General features: G+C 41.3%; 1 protein-coding gene across 1 annotated transcript in view; it reads left to right on the top strand.

The window, feature by feature from the left end:
* Window positions 1–20,835, top strand: part of SMARCA5 (SWI/SNF related, matrix associated, actin dependent regulator of chromatin, subfamily a, member 5) — a 234,468-nt gene that overhangs the window by 93,046 nt on the left and 120,587 nt on the right. The window contains exons 8-13 of the mRNA XM_030192240.1: window positions 29–160; window positions 1,075–1,143; window positions 10,639–10,748; window positions 11,059–11,285; window positions 15,748–15,869; window positions 15,950–16,102. Coding sequence (XP_030048100.1) covers window positions 29–160; window positions 1,075–1,143; window positions 10,639–10,748; window positions 11,059–11,285; window positions 15,748–15,869; window positions 15,950–16,102 — 813 coding nt within the window. The remainder of the gene's footprint in view (window positions 1–28; window positions 161–1,074; window positions 1,144–10,638; window positions 10,749–11,058; window positions 11,286–15,747; window positions 15,870–15,949; window positions 16,103–20,835) is intronic.

Raw genomic sequence — 20,835 nt, 5'->3', positions numbered from 1 at the left:
GTGAGTAATTGGTCTGTATTTTTTTCAGTTATCAGAAATTGTGAGAGAATTTAAGACTACAAATCGTCTGCTGCTCACAGGAACTCCTCTTCAGAATAACCTGCATGAGCTCTGGGCTCTACTCAACTTTCTGCTGCCAGATGTTTTCAACTCAGCTGAGGTTAGGAACAGTCTTCCAGGGGTTAGAGTGAGAAGTAATGAAGCACTTATAAATTATAGTGGAGAAGTAGCCTTGTGGTTAGAGCACCGATCTTGACATCCTGGTTCAAATCCCACTGCTGCTCCTTGTGATCTTGGGCAAGTCACTTAACCCTCTATTACCTCAGATATAAAATTAGATTGTGAACCCTCCAGGGACAGGGAAATACCCAGTGTACCTAAATGTAACTTACCTTGAACTACTACTGAAAAAGGTGTGAGCAAAATCTAAATAAATAATGAATATAGTTCTACATTGGAGCCAACGTTGGAGCCTTCCGGTTCAATATTAGTGTTTTCTAAATTATGTTGTTTTCTTACTACTCATTTATTGTTTAGGACAGGTCAGCGTCAGTTCATAGAGTGAAAAGGAGGGTTGTAAATTCGTAGGTCAGAATCTGCTTGCTTACATTGCAGTTTAACACAGCGCAACACTGCCTTTCAGGGGTTTTTTTGTTTTTGTTTTTTTGTTCTTGTTTCAAAGTATAATGTAAACTTGGATACTTATATGTCAGCTGCAACTGTCTAGAGTTCTTGAAAATAATTTTTTGGTCAAGGCCTATGCCATGTCATACCTTGTGGTTAGGTGAAAACCACTGTCTCATGAGATTTTAGAAATATTAATTGTGAAGGCAGAATGAATAGCATGTGGAAGCAGGACTGTGCATGTTCCAAAAGATGCCCAGTGGTACAGTGGGAGGTTCTGGAAAGTTCAAGAAAACAAAACAAAAATGTAAGCCCTTATCAATGCCATGGCAAGGATTTTGAGATCAAGAATGAGATGCCGTGACAATATTATAATCGCAAATCTCTTATTTTAAATAATCCTTTCTGTTTGGTGGAAATTGAGAATTTTTTTCTCTCTCAATTTTGTAGGATTTTGATTCTTGGTTTGATACCAACAATTGTCTCGGAGATCAAAAGCTAGTTGAACGTCTGCATATGGTAAGATTATTAACTCTTCATTTTAAATTGTGTTAACTATAACTGATTTGCTGGTCCTTGATACTCATAACACCATCAACATTTTTCAGCGTTAAAAAAAGAAAAATTAATATTAATCATTATTTAAAGAAAATTGTAGAATGGATACAGAACAGTAGGTTGAAGTTAATCATAACCAAGTTTGAGGCATAGTGGATCGGAAATAAAGTTCCTAAGAGGAACATCAGATAATGTTATTTGAATCCAAAATATAAAATGTGGAGATATTATTAGAGCCCAGATCAACATTTTAAGTTCTGCAAACAACATTTGCCCAACTGAGAATTGTCTTATCAGTTGGGGCCATATGTCTGTCTCACTGGAGAATCTCACCATGGTGACATAGCCACTAGTATCCTATATAATAAAACTCACCCTCAACGTTCTGAGGACACTGACATCAGTGAAGCCAAGCCACTGACGTCAGTTCCTTCAGGTTGGAAGGTTCGTGGAGTTCGTGGTGGTGAAGCCACCTGGCCCCGCCCTCGCGTCAAATGTGATGACGTCGAGGGCGGCGCAATGGCATCACAGAGCGAGGGCGGAGCAATGGCGTCAGTGGCTTCACGATGGAGATGAAGGTGGATGCGTGCGTTGAGGTGGGGGGTTCGGGAGGAAAACCTTGCTGGCGCCCTTTTCATTAGCTCCAGAAACGGGCATGTTTTGCTAGTAGATTATATTCTCCGAGGACAAGCAGGACTGCTAGTTCTCATGTTTGGGTGTCTAATGGAGCCTGGTGCAGGAAATAGTATCCCACACTTTTTCTAGAAGCCTTTTGGCTGTTTCACTGCACATCTCCAACCATTGCCACCTACCACTGTTGCACAAGACCTCTTCAACCTTCTAGTTTCCATGGAGTAGATTTAAACCTGTTTTTTTTTTCGTCATGGTTGCCTCAGCACTTCTAAATGTATTTTTAATATATATTACAACTTGTCAGTGTTGTGTGATCTCTCATGTCTACCCAAAAGGTTTTTTGCCTAATCTTAAGTTTTATTTCTGTTTTTGTGTCGGCTCACTGTAGGTTTTTTTTGTTTGTTTTTTTACCTTCAACTCCCGAATGAGGTATGTTTGTTGCAATTGAGATATTTGATTTCACTGTACCTATTTTTCCAGATAAAAAAAGTTCCAAAAAAAGACCTAATGGCTCAAGAGATTGTTCTGCTGCAGTAGGACCATATCTATTCTGGATTCCCACTCATGGTGCCTGCAGTGCCTGGGACCTAAATATGATCTGTTTGTTCGCAGATATCAAAGGATTTACAGTAGAGAAAAGCAGAGAGAAAAGGTTTTTGCTAATAAGACTTGGCCCATCATTGTTGGTATTAGAAACATTTTTCTCCATCAGTCCAGGAGCTTCATTAGATGCTCGGAATGCACAGACATTATGCATCAGTAGAGCCCAATGAGAGCAGTCATTGTCTGATTCCTGTCCAAAAAAGAGGAAGGATTTGATCTCTTCATTGGTGCTGAGGGAGTGTGCTGTAGGACATCAGGTGAATGACTGAGGTGTGTCTAGATCACTTCCCATCAAAGCATAGTGCTCAAAGCACGCTCAACATAAGGACTGCTTATCTTCCATTCCTTTGGAGAGGATGCACCAGTCTTCACAGACCCAAAGCCCTGCTTCTGATACTCCTCAAGTGATTTCAGGAGGGTATGGCCATTCCTACTGTGGTGCCCGTGTCTTTGTTGATAGCAGCCTTCAAGGAGTATCTCATGCAGAAGTTTGAGGAGTGGATGGTGCCTCTTTGCACGATGCAGTGCTGCATCTTGGTCATGGTCTACATCGAGAGAGGGTATAATCTAGCTGATACTTGACTCATGCCCTGGAGGGAGGTGCAGAGTCAGTTGGCTGCTCCAGTGTCTGTTTTTAGTGGATTGAGGAGGAATCTTCACTAGGGCACTGGGAATCATCATTCTCCTTGTGACTCTAGGCAAGTCACTTAACTCTCTATTGCCCCAGGTACAAAAATAAGTATCTGTATCTAATAAAAGAAAAAGGAAACATTTTACTCACCCCAATACCAAAGGACACAAAGAAAAACGCAAGCGAAATAACTAACTACAGACCAGTAGCATCTATATCACTAATAACCAAAATAACCGAAGGGATGGTTACCAAACAACTCACAAACTACCTCACCAAGTTCTCCATACTACATGATTCCCAATCAGGATTCCGGTCAAATCACAGCACAGAAACAGTATTAATTACCCTAATGACCAAATTTAAACAAATGATCGCAACCGGCACCAATATACTCCTCTTACAATTTGACATGTCAAGTGCTTTTGATATGGTAGACCACGGAATCCTATTACACATTCTCGAATATTTTGGCATCGGAGGCAATGTCCTAAACTGGTTCAAGGGGTTCTTAACCTTACGCTCATATCAAGTCACATCAAACTCAACTACGTCTGCTGCATGGACACCTGATTGTGGAGTACCGCAAGGATCCCCTCTCTCACCAACTATTTTCAATCTAATGATGACTCCCCCCCCTGGCAAAACTCCTATCAAACCATAACCTTAACCCATACATATATGCCGATGATGTAACGATATATATTCCATTAAGAAAAGACATTAATGAAATCTCTAACGAAATCAACCAAAGTCTACACATCATGAACACCTGGGCAGATGCATTCCGACTGAAACTGAACGCAGAAAAAACTCAATGCCTCATACTTACCTCCCAATACAACACGAATAAATTTACCGCCATTAACCCACCTAAACTAAATCTGCCAATCTCAGAAACTTTAAAAATCCTTGGAGTCACTATTGACCGCCACCTAACACTTGAGACTCATGCGAACAACACAACCAATAAAATGTTCTACTCCATGTGGAAACTGAAAAGAATAAGACCATTTTTTCCAAGATCTGTCTTCCGCAGTCTAGTACAATCACTCGTACTCAGCCACCTGGATTATTACAACTCATTATACGCAGGCTGCAAAGAACAAATACTAAGGAAACTTCAAACAGCCCAGAATACAGCAGCCAGACTCGTCTTCGTAAAACCAAAATACGAAAGTGCAATACCCTTACGGGAGAAACTACACTGGCTACCACTCAAGGAACGTATCACTTTTAAAGTATGCACCTTAGTCCACAAAATCATTCACGGTGAAGCCCCTGCATACATGTCTGATTTAATAGACCTGCTGCCCAGAAACGCCAAAAGATCGTCCCGAACCTTCCTCAATCTCCATTTCCCTACATGCAAAAGCATAAAATACAAAGTACTGCACGGATCAACCTTCGCCTACACGAGCACACAATTCTGGAATACACTACCACGCAACCTGAAAACGTTCTACGAACTGACCGACTTCCGCAAACTACTGAAGACTTATCTATTTGAGAAAATCTACTGCAAGGATAAAAGCACATGAGGTCCATACACACCAATAGATACGCATCAATACACTCTCTTCTGAATTCTCTTCCCCCGTATTTGTTAGACCTTTATATTCCCTTAATACTGCTTTTTCCCCCTCCCAATTCCCCACCGTTATACTCTGTTGTTCTATCCCATAAGACAACCTGAATTTACTCTGTCTTCCCATAACTTTTCACAATGTAACCCATAATCGTACTGCAACTGATTGTATTTCCATCGCTCATAATGTATTGTAAGCCACACTGAGTCCGCAAATAGGTGGGAAAATGTGGGATACAATGCAAATAAATAAAATAAATGTTAGCCACTTTGATTTTAACCTCAGAAAGGCGGTATATCGAGGCCTATCCCATTGTAGTAGGCATGACAATTCAGTCAGTAGACCTGCAAAAAATATAGGGTTATAAAAAGTGACTAACTGGAAGAAATGAAATGTATAGACAACGAACAACCTCCACTCATAAAATGTCATAAAACTGAAAATATTTTTATTCTTATAAACTTGAGATAATTTTAACACTGAATGGTGTCAATAGTAGAAATCTCAACAATTTTTAAATCATTAGCACATTTTGAACACTTGTTAAACAAAAAAAACAAAATTTAAATGGTTGCAAACTTTCTCCATACAATAAATCATAAAGCAGAACTTATCTCAGTGGTGCAAGTTCTGATAGTGCAGACTGTATAAGTTGAAGAGCAATCTCAGTCTCCGACATGGAACATTTCACACAAGTTGCTTTAGGGGGACTATCCATACAAATTTCCATAGCAAATGTTAAGACACAAAATGATTTCTTCTTCAGCAGATCTTCTTGAACTCACAAATGCTTCCAGTCAATTAGCATTATCACTAAAAATTATGGATATACATAACTAGCATTTAAATTAGCAATCTAAAAAAGAAAACATATAAATTTTCTGGTAGTTTGGTTGGTTACCTTAAACATTAAACATAATGCCATCAGCCATCTAAAGCATTATTTAAATCTTGCACTTTCAAGCAGTGAATGGTCAGCATTGACAACATATTATTTAAAGCAGCATTTTTCAACTGGTGTGCCGAAGCTGCTCCACAGGTGTGCCACAAGAATTTGGTATCATGCCTATCCATAGGTGTCCCGCTGCAACCACAACCACCTTTGCTTGCCCACCCATCAGTGCCCGCTCTCTCACCTACCCACCTGCCATCATGCAACATCTTTCCTCGGTGCCTCCTCCACTGGGCTGCCGTACTAAAGTGTTGTGTGTGTGTGGTTTTTTTTTAATAGTAAAGACACATGGGAATGCAGCTTTGTATGCCGTTACTTCCCCTGGCAAACCCTCTCCCTCTGAGAGCGAGGAAGTTGATATCCGAGTGGCCGGGGCCGCTGCCAGGAGGAGAAGTAGCAGCATGAGGAGCAACGTTCTGGCACTTCTTTACTATAACTTTTAGTACAGTAGCCCAGTGGAGCAGGCAACAGAAGAGAGGAAAAATGCTGCATGGTGGTGAGTGGGTAGGGGAGGGGGAAAAGAGAGAGAGGTGGGTAAGGGAGATAAATAGAAAACTATAGGATGGATTTGGAGAGAGAAATAGAGGTAATACTGAATGAGGAAGGAGAGACAGAGGAATTGCAGAATTAGATAGAGGGGCAATACTAGTTTGGAGAGAGGGAGAGACAGGTGGGTTGGGGAAGAGGGAAATGGGACAGTACTGGATGGAATGAGAGGAGAAACATGGGGCAATACTGGATGAGGGAGGGGAATGCTGGACTGGAGAGAGAGATAAGGGTAGGCAGTTGTGGTAGGAGAGAGACAGAGGTGGACTGGGGCAAGAGAGAAATGAGTTGAAGGATATGGGAGTTGAGAGCCTGGTTGGGGGTGGAGGAGAAAGTTCATGAAAGACTAGAGAGGAAGGGGAATGGGGAGCTGAGATGAAGGAAAAAGATTGAAAACTATAGGTCAACAATGTAAAAAGAGGAAGAATGAAGACTGGATAATGAGAATTAATAAATCGGATCAGTAGTTGAAATAAACAAGCTTTATTAATATAGTTGCATCTAACAGATACTGTCCGACATAGGCCGTGTTTCGCCCAGCAGGGCTGCGTCGGGCAGTATCTGTTAGATGCAACTATATTAATAAAGATTGTGTATTTCCACTACTGATTTGCTTTGTTGTCTTCCACTTTGGAGTTTGTGGATCGTTTGCCTTGCTGTTTTCTAATGAGAATTAATGAAATCTGAGTAGATAGGCAGGAAAAAAATGGAAGAAAGCTGAAAGGAACAAATCAGTTTGGAGATGGATGTAGTAGAGGAACTGAAGAAGACAGGAGGAGAGTGAAAAATAGCAGATGGACGGGAGATCCTGGGAAAGAGTTAAGAACAGATAGTAGAAACCAGAGACTGGGGCCAGTGTAATTAGAAAAATTAAATTGCCATCTGTTTCTTAGTTTTTTTGGCACTGTATATTTAACTTTTTTTTTTTTTTTGTGGCCCATGGCTGTTTTAGGCCTGGATTCCCAATTGGGTCTGTTTTTATTTTTTCTAACCCAGCACTATTGAGTCAAGTTTCAAGTTTATTCTTGAACCTCCACTACCCCAGTTGCGGAGGACTTAAATATAAATCAATCTAGGCATCTAGCTTTTCCTACATCAGCACGCAACTGTGGAATGCACTGCCAAAGGCCTTAAAAACTATGCACGACCTAACAGCCTTCTGGAAATTACTAAAGACCTACCTGTTTAACAAGATATACCATAATGAGCCATCATAACTGACCTAATATTAAAACTCTATCACAACCAGATAAAATCGATTTCTACACACTGGACTGCTTCAATCAAGTCTCACCAATGAACTTTAACGCATCACCTCCCCTACCTCTTATGCTTGAATTGAGTTGTCTATCCAATGTTCTTTACAACCTACTTCAACATTTAAGAACTTTAATGTTAAACTGTTTTTGTATTTCTCATGCCGAAAATGGTGATCATCATTACGGCACAATGTAAGCCACATTGAGCCTGCAAAAATGTGGGAAATGTGGGATACAAATGTAACAAATAAATAAATTGTAGTTTTACTATCCTGCTGTATTCAGGGCAGCTTACAATCTAAAATATAGTAGAAAAAAACATGATAAAAAAACAAAAACATAGACGTGACTATTAGGGTAGAGGAAGAACTACAATAATTGATAGGACAGGGGGAGGAGAAAGAACAAAAGGGAATGCTATAAGTATCTTCCAAGGTATTTTCCGTATGCCTGCTGGGGAGAAAAGAAACATAGCCACAGCTATCTTTTTAAAGATGCATATGAAGATCTTCCCCCATGAAATCCCAGAAACCTGCCAGTGGATTGAAGTGTACTTTATGCACTGAGACCATGCACCCCCATGACGAATCTCTGAAATGTCTGGGAAGCGACCATATCCTCTAATTTGTCCACTTGGTGCCTAAATGCAGAGGTGGTCTGAGAGAGGCTGTTTGCCCTCCAGAAGTCTGATTCCTCAACAACAGCTTCGAGAGCATTGGTCCCTATGGCTTCTGGAGCTGCAGCAGGCACTGGCGACGCATCAAGAAGGTCTCTGTCTGCCTTGACATTGATTGCCGGTAGTGGGCCTCGGGTCGAGTTCACTCAGACTTGACATTGAGGAAGCTTCTGGATTTGGTGTTGTCCTCTTCAGCACCGAAAGACCCCAATGCCAAGCACTGAGCAAAGGTGAAGAAGCATCGGCATAGATCCTCCTCAACACGTGGTGCCAGGAGCTCCATAGCATCGACAGTGTGCCATGAGGACTGCGCCCTCTCTGTGGTAGCAGTGCCGACCAGCCAGTCCCCCTGAGGCCAGGACTTCACTCTTGATTCGATACTAGCATGTTCACAGGCTGTGACCACACCTGTGCTCCCCTACCCCCACCCGCCTCTCCAGTCCATCACTGGAGGATGCTGCTTGGAGGGCAGGAGACTGGCTGCACCAGCAGACCAAGGCTTCAGGAGACTCATGAATGAACTAGTCAATCTTTTTCTGCCATCTATTATGTTACTGTTGGAAGTTAAAAAAAAAAAAAATCTGAAATGCCAAGTATTCACATAACCTTTTTGTACTTGAGTCTAACAGATATAGGGACACATTTGACCACTGCTGCGGAGGCTGGAGAAACCTGATTTTGAATGTTAAAAAAAAAAAACCCTCCTGGTACTGTGTCCTACTATGTTTGATCACAAAGCAGTATCAATCCAAGGGAACAGTATGTCTTAGGAGATGAGAGGCTGATATGCACAGAAAGGGAGAGGGACCATGGGGTGATGTGTCCGAGGATCTTAAATTAACAAAACAATGTGACAAGGCAGTGGCCGTCGCCAGAAGGATGCTAGGCTGCATCGAGAGAAGTGTAACCAGCAGAAGAAAGGAGGTGTTGATTGCCCATACAAGTCATTGGTGAGGCCCCACCTGGATTATTGTGTTTAGTTTTGGAGGCCGTATCTTTTAAGGATTAAAAAAAGACTAGAAGCGGTCCAGCGGAAAACGACAAAAATGGTATGGGGTTTGCACCAAAAGATGTATGAAAAGAGACTGGAAGACCTGAATACGTATACTCTAGAAGAAAGAAGGGACAGATGAGATATGATACAGACATTTAAATATGTGAAAGGTGTTAATATAGAAACAAATCTTTTCCACAGAAGGGAAAATGGTAAAACTAGAGGACATGAATTGAGGTTGCGGGGCGGTAGACTTAAGAGTAATGTCAGGAAATTCTTTTTCATTGAGTAGGTGATCGAAGCCTGGACTGCCCTCCCGAGGAAGGTGGTAGAGACAAAAACAGTGACAGAATTCAAAATGGCATGGGATGAACACAGAGCATTTATAATTTGAAAATGAATAGTATAAAAAAACCCTAAACTAAAATGGCTGCATATGTGTGGATGTGTCGAAAGTGAAGCTGTGATGAACTAGGACCAATTATCAATTCATGATTAAAATCAGCAATGAATATGAGTTGGACAGACTAGATGTACCATTCAGGTATTTATCTGCTGTCACTTACTATGTTACTATGGAGCTTATTTTCAAAGCACTTGGACTTACAAAGTTCCATAGGTTACTGTGAAACTTTGTAAGTCTAAGTGCTTTGAAAATACGCCTCTGTTACTACCTTCTACCATTCATTAGCTTCAATTTTTTTCATAAAGTTTTATTGAAAAAGTGTTTTCCAATACATACACAAACTGTAAAAAAAAAACCAAAAAAAAACCAGTAGATAAAACAAGCGTATCATCAGAATGATGTAGAGAGACTCATGTTTATTTTAACTTTATTACAAGCCTCTCACAACCAGATTGAGGCATGTTAAAATAGAATAATACATATGTAATGGTGATATTTAGCATAATGAAGAAACAAAAACACCAAGGGCAAACAAACAGCAGTAACTGTCAAATGAAGAAGCGAAAATGGTCAGATTCATTCGGCATGGGTTGCCTTCTTCGGGGGTCTGCAACTTTGTCATATATTCACCTGTTTTCAGATAGGTGGGGCCAGGCTGGGTTGGGTAAAGCAAGGCAAGTTTGAGTGTGCTGGTGGCCTGCAAGGTTTCTGCTGTGAATTGCTATTGACCAACTGTTCATATATGAATATATGACACAGTTACAGACCCCTGACACAGGCGGTACATGTCTAAACATGGCCGTATCTGGTTCTGCCCTTATTAAAGATCATTTTTGAATGAATCTTCTGACCATTTTCACCTCTTCATTTGATGGTCCCCATTGTTTGTTTGCCCCAACATGTAGCGCAATTAATCTACCTGTGATTCATTAACTCTTATTTTTAAACAAAATACAAACTGGTTATTAAGTTTTTAGCATTACATCTCTGTGGATGTTTGACCTGCAGCATTTATTTTCATGCAGCTAAAATAGTATTTAGTTTGATGAGATATTCCCTGCACATTATTAAAGTGCATCTGGATTTTACAGAATAGAGACTTTTTAATTAAGAATATATTGCTTATAAATTGTGGCTTGGAAGCTGATCAGAATGTTACTTTTGTAGGTGCTACGACCATTCCTCCTCCGTCGTATTAAGGCTGAAGTAGAAAAGAGTTTACCTCCCAAGAAGGAAATGAAAATCTATGTTGGTCTCAGCAAAATGCAAAGAGAGTGGTAAATAAAGCTGTGTTATCGGTTCTTCATGCCTTTTTTTTTCTATTCTTTGCTAGTTACCATTTTTTTTAAAACTGATAGAATAGCTAAGTGAGTTTTCATTACATGAACCTTTGATGAAAACAGTTTTTTGTTACATATTGTTGGTGTTGAAATTTAATATGAATACACTTAAATGAGCAAATGTGCCATTGATAGAATGTGATTTATTGATATTGGCTTTCTGACCTCTTGTAGGATAAAATGTAAATACCAAACAGCATAGAAAACTTATACAGTATTTAACTTGCGTGGCACTGCTTTGCTTTAGGTATACAAAGATCTTGATGAAAGACATAGATATATTGAATTCCTCAGGAAAAACGGACAAAATGCGACTTCTGAATATTCTGATGCAGCTGCGGAAATGTTGCAACCACCCTTATCTGTTTGATGGTGCTGAGCCTGGCCCCCCGTACACAACTGATATGCACTTAGTAACAAATGGGGGCAAAATGGTGGTGTTGGACAAATTACTACCCAAATTGAAGGAGCAAGGTACATGAATAATCTGTCATAAGTCAGTTCTGTGAAAATAAAAGTGATTAATTAAGCTCGTTCTTTGTTCAGCTTATGCACTCACCCTTTGTCCTGGTCCTTCACAAATCCTATGCCAACTAGAGAGACCCATTCAGAATATTAGAGTGATAGGTTTCAGTGCAAAACTTAGTGGAATGCTATCAAATTCAACAGAGGGAAATGTGACTGCAATGTTTTGAATAGAAAAACGTTTAGTAATCGACACACAAAATATTGCCCTTACCAAGAATGTGAATAGCTAGTATTCAGGTACTGCTTAAACTTAAACTTTTTAAATGTTTTTAGCAGTGTGCATTTATTTTTTTTTTCACAAACTCAATGATCATTCCATATCATCCACAAGACAAGTCTAAATGAGGGTTATTCCCCTCTACCAGCAGATGGAGAGAGAATACCTGGTTGTGAACTCTGCCCTTCCTAGTACACTGTGCCACCAGCTTCTCTTCTAACCGCTATTACCACATCCTCCGGCAAAGAGTTCCAGAGCTTAACTATTCGTTGAGTGAAAAAATATTTCCTCCTATTTGTTTTAAAAGTATTTCGATGTAACTTCCTCGAGTGTCCCCTAGTCTCTGTACTTTTGGAACGAGTAAAAAATTGATTTACTTCTACTCATTCTACACCACTGAGGTCTACAAAATATTTTTTTCACTCAATGAATAATTAAGCTCTGGAATTCTTTGCTGGAGGATGTGGTAACGGCAGTTAGTGTATCTGGGTTTAAAAAAGGTTGGGACAAATTCCTGAAGGAAAAGTCCATAGTCTGCTATTGAGACAGACATGGGAAGCAACTGCTTACCCTGGGATTTGTAGTATGGAGTATTGCCACAATTTGGATTTCTGCCAGGTACTTGTGACCTGGCTTGGCTGCTGTTTGGAAAACAGGATGCTGGGCTAGATGGACCATTAGTCTGGCTACTCTTATGTTCTTATGTACAGTAGGTCACTTTAGTGACTTCACTCCAGATATCCGCTTAAATTTGATCACGTGATCACTTTTTTCTCAGTGGATCCAACACCATTATCTCTCATACTATACCTCGCATTCCACTAAGGATTAGAGCCCAAATAGCTCCTCCTCTTGTTTGTTCCTGGACCAGTTGCTCCAAGAAGCAGTCATTTATTACATCTAGAAATTTTATGTCCCTAGCACTACCTGATGTAACATTTATCCAGTCAATATTAGGATAATTGAACTCATCCATTATTATAATGTTGCCCAATTTCTGCAAAATATATTTTCATCTGTCTGTATGCTCAGTCCCAGGGGACAGTAGTATACTCCTCATCACACCTGTAATTTCTGTTCATAAAGATTCCACGCTGCAATCTGTTTCATGTAGACTGTTTATTTTGTTTTACTCAATTCCCTCTTTAACAAATAGTGCAGCCGTCCCCCCCTCCCCAATTTGATCTACTCTATCATTGCAATATAATTTGGAATAAGCAGCATAAATGTACTGTACTGTTTTGGGATCTTGCCAGGTACTTGTGACCTGGATTGGCCACTGTTGGAAATAGGATGCTGGGCTTGATGGACCTCTGGTCCAGCCCAGTACAGCTGCACTTATGTACGTACAACACAATGGCCCATTGATTGTCCTCCATCCACAAGGTCTCTGAAATGCCTAATATATCTACCTCTTCATTTAATGCTATATACTCCAATTCTCCTATCTTATTTTTAAGGCTTCTAGCATTTGTATATAGACACTTAAATTTGTCTTTTTTCCTTTCATCTACAGGCTGCTTTGAAGTTAATGGGCATAATTTGAATCCTTTACTCTGTTCTCCTATTGAACACTCCTGGCTTTATTTCACCATTATTGAAACCTCTCTATCAGGGTTCCCTAAAGATCCTGTTTTAATAGTATACTTCAAGGATACCGAACACCAAAGCATGTGCTCCTGGGCGACTGTCGGCTTTTCCCCCATTTTAGTTTAAAAGCTGCTCTGTCTCCTTTTTAAATGTTAATTCCAGCAGCCTGGTTCCATTCCGGTTAAGGTGAAGCCCATCCTTTCAGAACAGGCTCTGCCTTTCCCAGAATGTTGCCCAATTCCTAACATATCTAAATCCCTCATCCATGCACCTCATCTCAAACATGCAGTGAGACTTCGAAGCTCTGCCTATCTCTTAGGTCCTACGCGTAGAATGAGGAGCATTTCTGAAAATGCTATCCTGGAGGATCTGGATTTCAGCTTTCTACATAGGAGCCTAAATTTGGCTTTGAGAACTTCCTTCCTACATTTTTCTATGTCATTGGTATCCACATGTACCAAGACATCCAGCTCCTCCCCAGCACTATCTAAAATCCTATCTAGGTGACGCATGAGGTCCGTCACTTTCGCACCAGGCTGGCACCCCCCCCCCTCCCCCAAACCAGGCGATCCTCACGTCCACCAGCCACCCAGCTATGTACATTCCTAATAATCAACAACAGCAACTAAACAGTTCTAACCCTTCCATTCTGGAGTCACATCCTCTCTGTAAGAGGCTTTTGCATCCCCTGGTGGGCTGGTCCTAGCTACAGAATTACTTCCAACTTCACCAGGGTGATACTCTCCTTTTAGGAGACCTCCCTCCTCCAAGGCAGCACAGGGGCTTCCAGAGTGGAGGTGGGACTTCTCTACTACTTGGAAATGACTTTGTGAGCCGCCATAGCCCTTCCAAAATAGTGTCCAGAAGCCTCTGCCTCTCTCACTGGCTACTTGCGATACTGAATGCCTCCAGGGTTAAGTTATCGTAGTGGGTGTCTCTTCCCCTTGGAAAAGCTAAACCACTGAGAGGACATCACTTTCTTCACAGGCTGGATGAGCTGCAGCGATTGGAGTCACTGATGCAACTGACCAGAACTTCCAGCTGCCTCAGATATCCCTTTATGCAGACTCTGCCTCTAGCGGAGCCTTAGACAATTCCCCAGGTATCCATTACAGTATGGATTCTAACTGTGGTGAATTATAAAGGCCCTGCTCAACTGAAGGAGAAATTCTGGGGATAATAATTTTCTTGGTCCTTGAAGACCTCTGATTCCTCTTGTACCCACCACTTTTTGGATTGCTTCTGTGAAGCCCCAGCAAAGGCCCTTATCTGGAACAAGGGTAAGAAGAATTGGGGGAACTAGAATCTCTTGAGACATGGATCTTCAATATGGCTGCCAGTCCCATGCTGTCTTTAGAGAGAGAGAGCCTGTGATTCAAGTCCCTGACTTCCCAGCCCAACTCCAATGACTGCAGAAGATAGCTAAAAACGCAGAAATGTTTTTAGCTATCTGTTTAACATTAGTGTCTGATGTTGCTCAAATAGCTCCTGCACTGTTGGGTCACCAGGTGTGAAGCTAATTTTGCGGCTACTGCAGCAGGAATGGTGCTTCACCTGCTCATGCACTGCTGCTGTCACAAGAAGAACGTGTGCTGCTTTCTCTCTCCCACTGCCATCACGGGTTGCCTCTGAAACTGCTCCTGGTTTTCACAACACCTTATTTCATCCTGCATACTGGCACACCACAGCTCCCTGCAGCACTTAGCACACAGCTGCATCTCATGGCTCAACAACTTTCCGCTCATCTTTCCTCCTCCAGGCCTGGTCCCACAGCTTCCTGTGTTCAGCACAGGTAACACAGTCCCTGCTCTCAGACCCTCTTTGCTGGCCCCTTCTCTTTTTTTTCTCTCTCTCTTTTTGGTGAGGCTTTACCAGGGTAGGAGGGCATGATAGAGTTCTTCCTAAGTAGAAGAGCCCTGCAGTAGGAGAGGGACTTGGACTCTCTAATTCTGAAGAAACCAATGCTACACTACTAATGTTAGTCTGCCATCTACTGGAGATAGAAGAAAACTGAAGAGAGGCTGGTGGCACAGTGCCCTATATAGGGCAAGGTTCATAAGCATTTGCTCTCTGTCTCCATCTTCTGGTAGAAGAGTATAACCCATTCATCTGAACTGGTCTAATAGGACTTGAGGAATTATCGGGTAACTCCAAATTTTTCTTCAGATCTGTTTAATTCTAATTTTAATTCTTGTGGTACAAATGTTTAAAATCACTGCAAGTTCCTCCTCTAGCTATTCTAGATATGGTAGACCTAAGTAAAACTAAAAAGGTAAAATTCAAAGCCAGCTTGCACAAAACAGATATAGCTGCATCAAGCAGACAAGGTCAGCCAATCAATTTAAACATCAGCAGAGGTTTTATATATTTTTAGATATTATTGGGAGGTGAGAGAGAGCTTCCTGCAGACAGACTTTGCTATAACAAAGAATAGTGTATCTACCAGCTACTGCACTTGGTATTAAGTGCAAAGAAGGGTCATCTTGAATAATGAATATTCGTGATAGACAGCTGAGAGATACCCTCAGCTAGCTTAGTTTAAGTAGCAATGTATTACTATTACTTGTAACTATGGCATTTCATTTGTCTGCTAAAACTCAGGCTCTCGTGTATTGATCTTCAGCCAGATGACTAGAGTGCTGGATATCTTAGAAGATTATTGTATGTGGCGAAATTATGAGTACTGCAGACTGGATGGACAGACTCCTCATGAAGAAAGACAGGTGAGTACAAATAGCAGCTTTTTTTATTTTTTGATTAAAAAAAATTTATATAAACTAATGTCTTGTCTTATTTTTGACAGGAATCAATCAATGCATATAATATGCCTAACAGCACAAAGTTTATATTTATGCTCAGTACGCGTGCCGGTGGTCTTGGAATAAACCTTGCAACAGCTGATGTTGTCATTTTGTATGATTCAGATTGGAATCCACAAGTTGATCTTCAAGCAATGGTTTGTATTTTTGACCATACGTTGTAATTTTAGCAGTTAAACAAGGTTATGCATCTGCAGTTTTTTAAACCTGTAACAGTAATATCTGATTGTGTGAAGCTGTGGTTTTAAAGTGCCATAACACTTAATGAGTTGTTTACAGCACTTTAGAGATGATAGTGAGTAGGTAAAGAATAAAATATTATGTTGAACAAACAAGACTATAAGATCAAATCACATACATGAATTTGACTTTTTAGAAAATGAGATCTTTGGTTATGCCTATCACCTTCTGGCTTTTCAGCAGTGACCATTTTGGATGACCTAGGAACATTCAGTTTTGAGCAGTCCTCATACTTTGCAAGCTTTGCTTGAATCAGCTACAACTGAAATGACCTTGCCAATTTTGTGTGCAGAATAATATAAAGATCTTTTTTTTTCCTAATGTAAAACTTTTGCCTTGTCCAGAAGTCTAGTTGATACCATTGCTGTGCTCTTAGAGTTACTGATATGGAATAGTAATCTGGCACATTCCTTGCCATCCGTACCAGACCAGTCCAGGATTTGTGGGTTAAGCCCACCAGCAGCAGATGGAGACAGAGAGCAAAGATGTGTGAGCTCTATATGTGTTCCAAGCAGCTTCAGTTCTTCAGTTTTTCTTTTTCTCCAGCAGATGGTGACCAATAGACCATGCAGCTCCTGAGCTAGTTTGTTGACGAAATAGACTACTGGGCCAGCTGGAGAACTGTTAATCAGTTGAACAGAGGGTGGCCTAGCATTGAACCTTTAGATTCTTAAAAAACCAACAAAAAAAATTGTGTTTTCTCTGGTGCTTAATTGATAGCTCAGAAGAGTCTGAGCTCCCTCCAAAATATACTTTCTTCCCCTATCTTTTTGGATGCATTTTTAATTTCTGAGGGGAAGTTGGGGAAAAAAACAGCTTGCAGCAGATAATCAGTTCATCGGGTACAGTCTGGTGGTGAATAGGGAAGTCTGGAGAAGTACAGGTTATCTGCTGCAGGCTTGTTACCAGTACTGTCTAGGAGTGAGTCTCTAATTTTTTGGCTAATCCTGAGACAGCTCAGGAAGATAGCCAAATTGGTCTCAGAGAATTTGCATCCTTTGCCTTCTGCCCACTATCACTGGCCTCGATTTTTGACATAGCTGGCGAACCTGAAGAGAATTCCAGCCACCCTATACTTTAGTCTCCTGTGGAGCGCTCTAACTTTTGCATCTAGTGTATGGCAGTGGCCCGCCCAAATTGGCTCTGGGGCTCCCAGTTGGCTGGTGGGGGTCCCCAACCTCTGCCAACTAAAGCGTTTGTCCTGTGCTCCTCTCACATTGCCTGGCATCCTATCCTGTTTTCTTTCGCTGTGAATGCTCGTTTTAATGAGATCAGCGTGGGACAAACGCTTTAGCTGTTGGGGGTTGGGGACCCCCACCAGCCAAGGTACCTTCACAGTGGTGGTGGTGGGGGAAATGGCGGCAGGGGGGCAGAAGTGGGGGCAGGAGGGTGGCGACGGGGAGGCGGACCAAAATGTGCCCCCTCCCACCTTGGGCTCTGACCCCTCCCCCCCGGTGTATTTACAAACAAAGCACTTTTGTGGGTCTTCATATCTTATTATGGAGGGTCTTTTTTCTGCTACTCACCGAGGGGGAGACTTGTTAGCAGGAAAGGGGGAGTCAGAGCAGGATAATCAGTATTGTGTTCTGATTGTGAAGGCCTAGGTTTCTAGCCATTCTTTTCAGATGGTTTAGCCATTTTGACACACTCCTCCTACTAAGGCTAGCTGTCACGTCACCTAGGCTGGAGTAGTGTGGCCAACACATTTTGGTTAAATAGTAAGCACGGGCAAGCTCGATGGAAAGCATTGATAAAGGCTAAAAGAGAATATGAAGAAAAACTTGCAGCAGAGCAAAAACTCACAGTATCAACTTTTTCAGGTAACAACTTTGAATAACTTTGTGTCATCAGCAAATTTAATTACCTCACTAGTTATTCCCACCTCTAGATCATTTATAAATATGTAAAAAAGCAGCGGTCCCAGCACAGACCCCTGGGGAACCCCACTATCTACCCTTCTCCATTGAGAATACTGACCATTTAACCCTACTCTCTGTTTTCTATCTTTTAGCCAGTTTTTAATCCACAACAGAACACTATCTCCTATCCCATGACTCTCCAACTTCCTCTGGAGTCTTTCATGTGGTACTTTGTCAAATGCCTTTTGAAAATCCAGATACACAATGTCGACCGGCTCACCTTTATTCACATGTTTGTTCACTCCTTCAAAGAAACGTAGTAGACTGGTGAGGCAAGATTTCCCTTCACTAAATCCATATTGACTTTGTTTCATTAATCCATGCTTTTGAATATGCTCTGTAATTTTGTTCTTTGTAATAGTCTGTACCATTTTGCCCAACACCGTCGTCAGGCTCACCAGTCTATAATTTCCGGGATCAGCTCTGGAATCCTTGTTAAAAATCAGTGTTATATTGGCCACCCTCCAATCTTCCGATACCATGCTTGATTTTAAAGACAAATTACATACTGTATTACTACTACTACTAATAGCATTTATATAGCGCTACCAGACGCACGCAGCGCTGAACACTTGACATAGAGAGACAGTCCCTGCTCAAAGATTACTAACAATAGTTCTGCAAAGGACTTAAATTTAAATCAATATATGCATCTAGTTTCTCCTACATCTGCACGCAATGTTGGAATGCACTACCGAATGCTATAAAAACAACACATGATTTGGCAGCCTTCCGGAAACTATTAAAGACTAACCTGTTCAGAGAGACTTATCAAAAGGATCCTTCTTAAAAAAAAACATGACATCAGAACTGCACCAGAATTAGTTAACATTGAACTGTTCTTATTTTGGTTACTTTAGCACATTGTCATTATTGAACGTTTTTCACTACCCTTGATTTCAAAACCTGATATGTATTTTATTACCAATTTTCTTCTAATTTACTGCTTATTCTATATACTCTATCTGGAACATTACTCTGTATTTCTTATTCCGGAAATGGCGATCGCCACTACGGTATTTGTAAGCCACATTGAGCCTGCAAAGAGGTGGGAAAATGTGGGATATAAATGCAGAAAAATAAATAAATAGAAGTGGAGTGAGTTTCTCTTCTGGTTGTTAATTTTTATAATGTTTTTTGTTCTCCTGTATATCTTGGCTCTGTTTTTCTTTATATTGATGGATGATTAGATATGTGTTTTATTTCTTCTTGTTTTCTTTGTATTAGATTTCCATTTTGCTGATTGAAATCCATGTTTTGTTTCATTTTATTCATTTAATTATTGTAATTTTTTTTTAAAACCCCATTGTTTATGAAAATGCAAGCAAACAGTGTTCGAATAATCAGGTTGAGTTGTTCCACGAATTATCAGTCATGGGAATCATTTGAGTTATTGGATTTGAAATTGGAGGTTACTACTAACCTGACAAAGTTTGGTGGCTCAGGAATTTCCATACCTGTTTCATCTTGGAATTCAATACTGTCTAACTCGTTTGATTTGGTAGCCCCTGTGTGTGACCTTCACAGGGCAAGTTGCCATAGAGCACCATAGTATACTGAGGACCTCAGATTGCTTAAGCAAAAGTTAAGGCACTAAGAAAGAAATTGGAAAAGCTGTCCTCCTAGAATTACTTTAATGACCTATATCCTAGAATTTCAGGCATATAAAAGTTCACGTCTGTCATCAAAGAAGGAGCAACTCGGTTGTTGAGTCAGCTCCTTCTGGCACCCAACAGTTGTTTTCTGCAGTCTGACCCTTGACGGCTGATCATAAGTACATAAGTAATGCCACACTGGGAAAAGACCAAGGGTCCATTGAGCCCAGCATCCTGTCCACTACAGCGGCCATTCCAGGCCAAGGGCACCTGGCAAGCTTCCCAAACGTACAAACATTCTATACGTGTTATTCTCCGAGGACAAGCAGGTTGGACATTACCACGCATGGGTCGTCGTCCACGACGGCCCAGGTGCTCCAGAATTTAACAAAAAAGTTGTAGAAGGAGCGTGACGGGTGCGGGGACCACGCATCGCGCATGCGCGAGTGACTTCACGCCCGTGCGCTTCCCTCAGTTTCCTTTTTTTCCGCTTCGCGAAGAGGGGTTGTTTTTCTGCCACTCCTCTCGTTGTTTGGCCAGGAGACGTTTTAGCGTTGCGTTTACGCGCTTTGGTTTTCTTTTCTTCTTATTTTATTTGTATTTTCTTCTTAGTTAAAAAAAAAAAAAAAAAAAAAAGTAGAAACACCTTTAGTTGCCTAGTTTTTTTCCTTTAAGTTTCATTTCTCTCTTCGGTGGCGGTCGTCTTTAGGCTGCCCAGTCGAGTTCCTTCCCCTTTTGTGCCTTCTCTTCAGCACCATTGAGCCGTTTGATTTTTCGTCCGCTATTTTTCCTCTCATGTCATTGAGGACTCCCAGCGGCTTCAAACGCTGTTCCCGCTGCAACCGGACCATCTCGTCGACCGATCCTCACGCTTGGTGTCTCCAGTGCCTTGGTCCCGACCATCTACCTGCTTCGTGTAAGCTTTGTAAATTGATGAAAAAGCGGACCCAGGTGTCTCGAGAGGCTCAGCATGAGAAGCTTTTTCCAGATCGGTCCGGACCTTCGGCATCGACATCGGTATCGAGGTCGTCGGCGTCGAGAGTCCAGGTAATGGCTGCCGAGACACCTGTTACCGCTGGGAGCAGCGAGGCATCGAGTGGGTCTCCACACATCTCG

The sequence above is a fragment of the Microcaecilia unicolor genome, chromosome 2 (genome assembly GCF_901765095.1).
Source record: "Microcaecilia unicolor chromosome 2, aMicUni1.1, whole genome shotgun sequence".
Lineage (NCBI taxonomy): Eukaryota > Metazoa > Chordata > Amphibia > Gymnophiona > Siphonopidae > Microcaecilia > Microcaecilia unicolor.
This window is presented reverse-complemented; position numbering and strand designations above follow the sequence as displayed.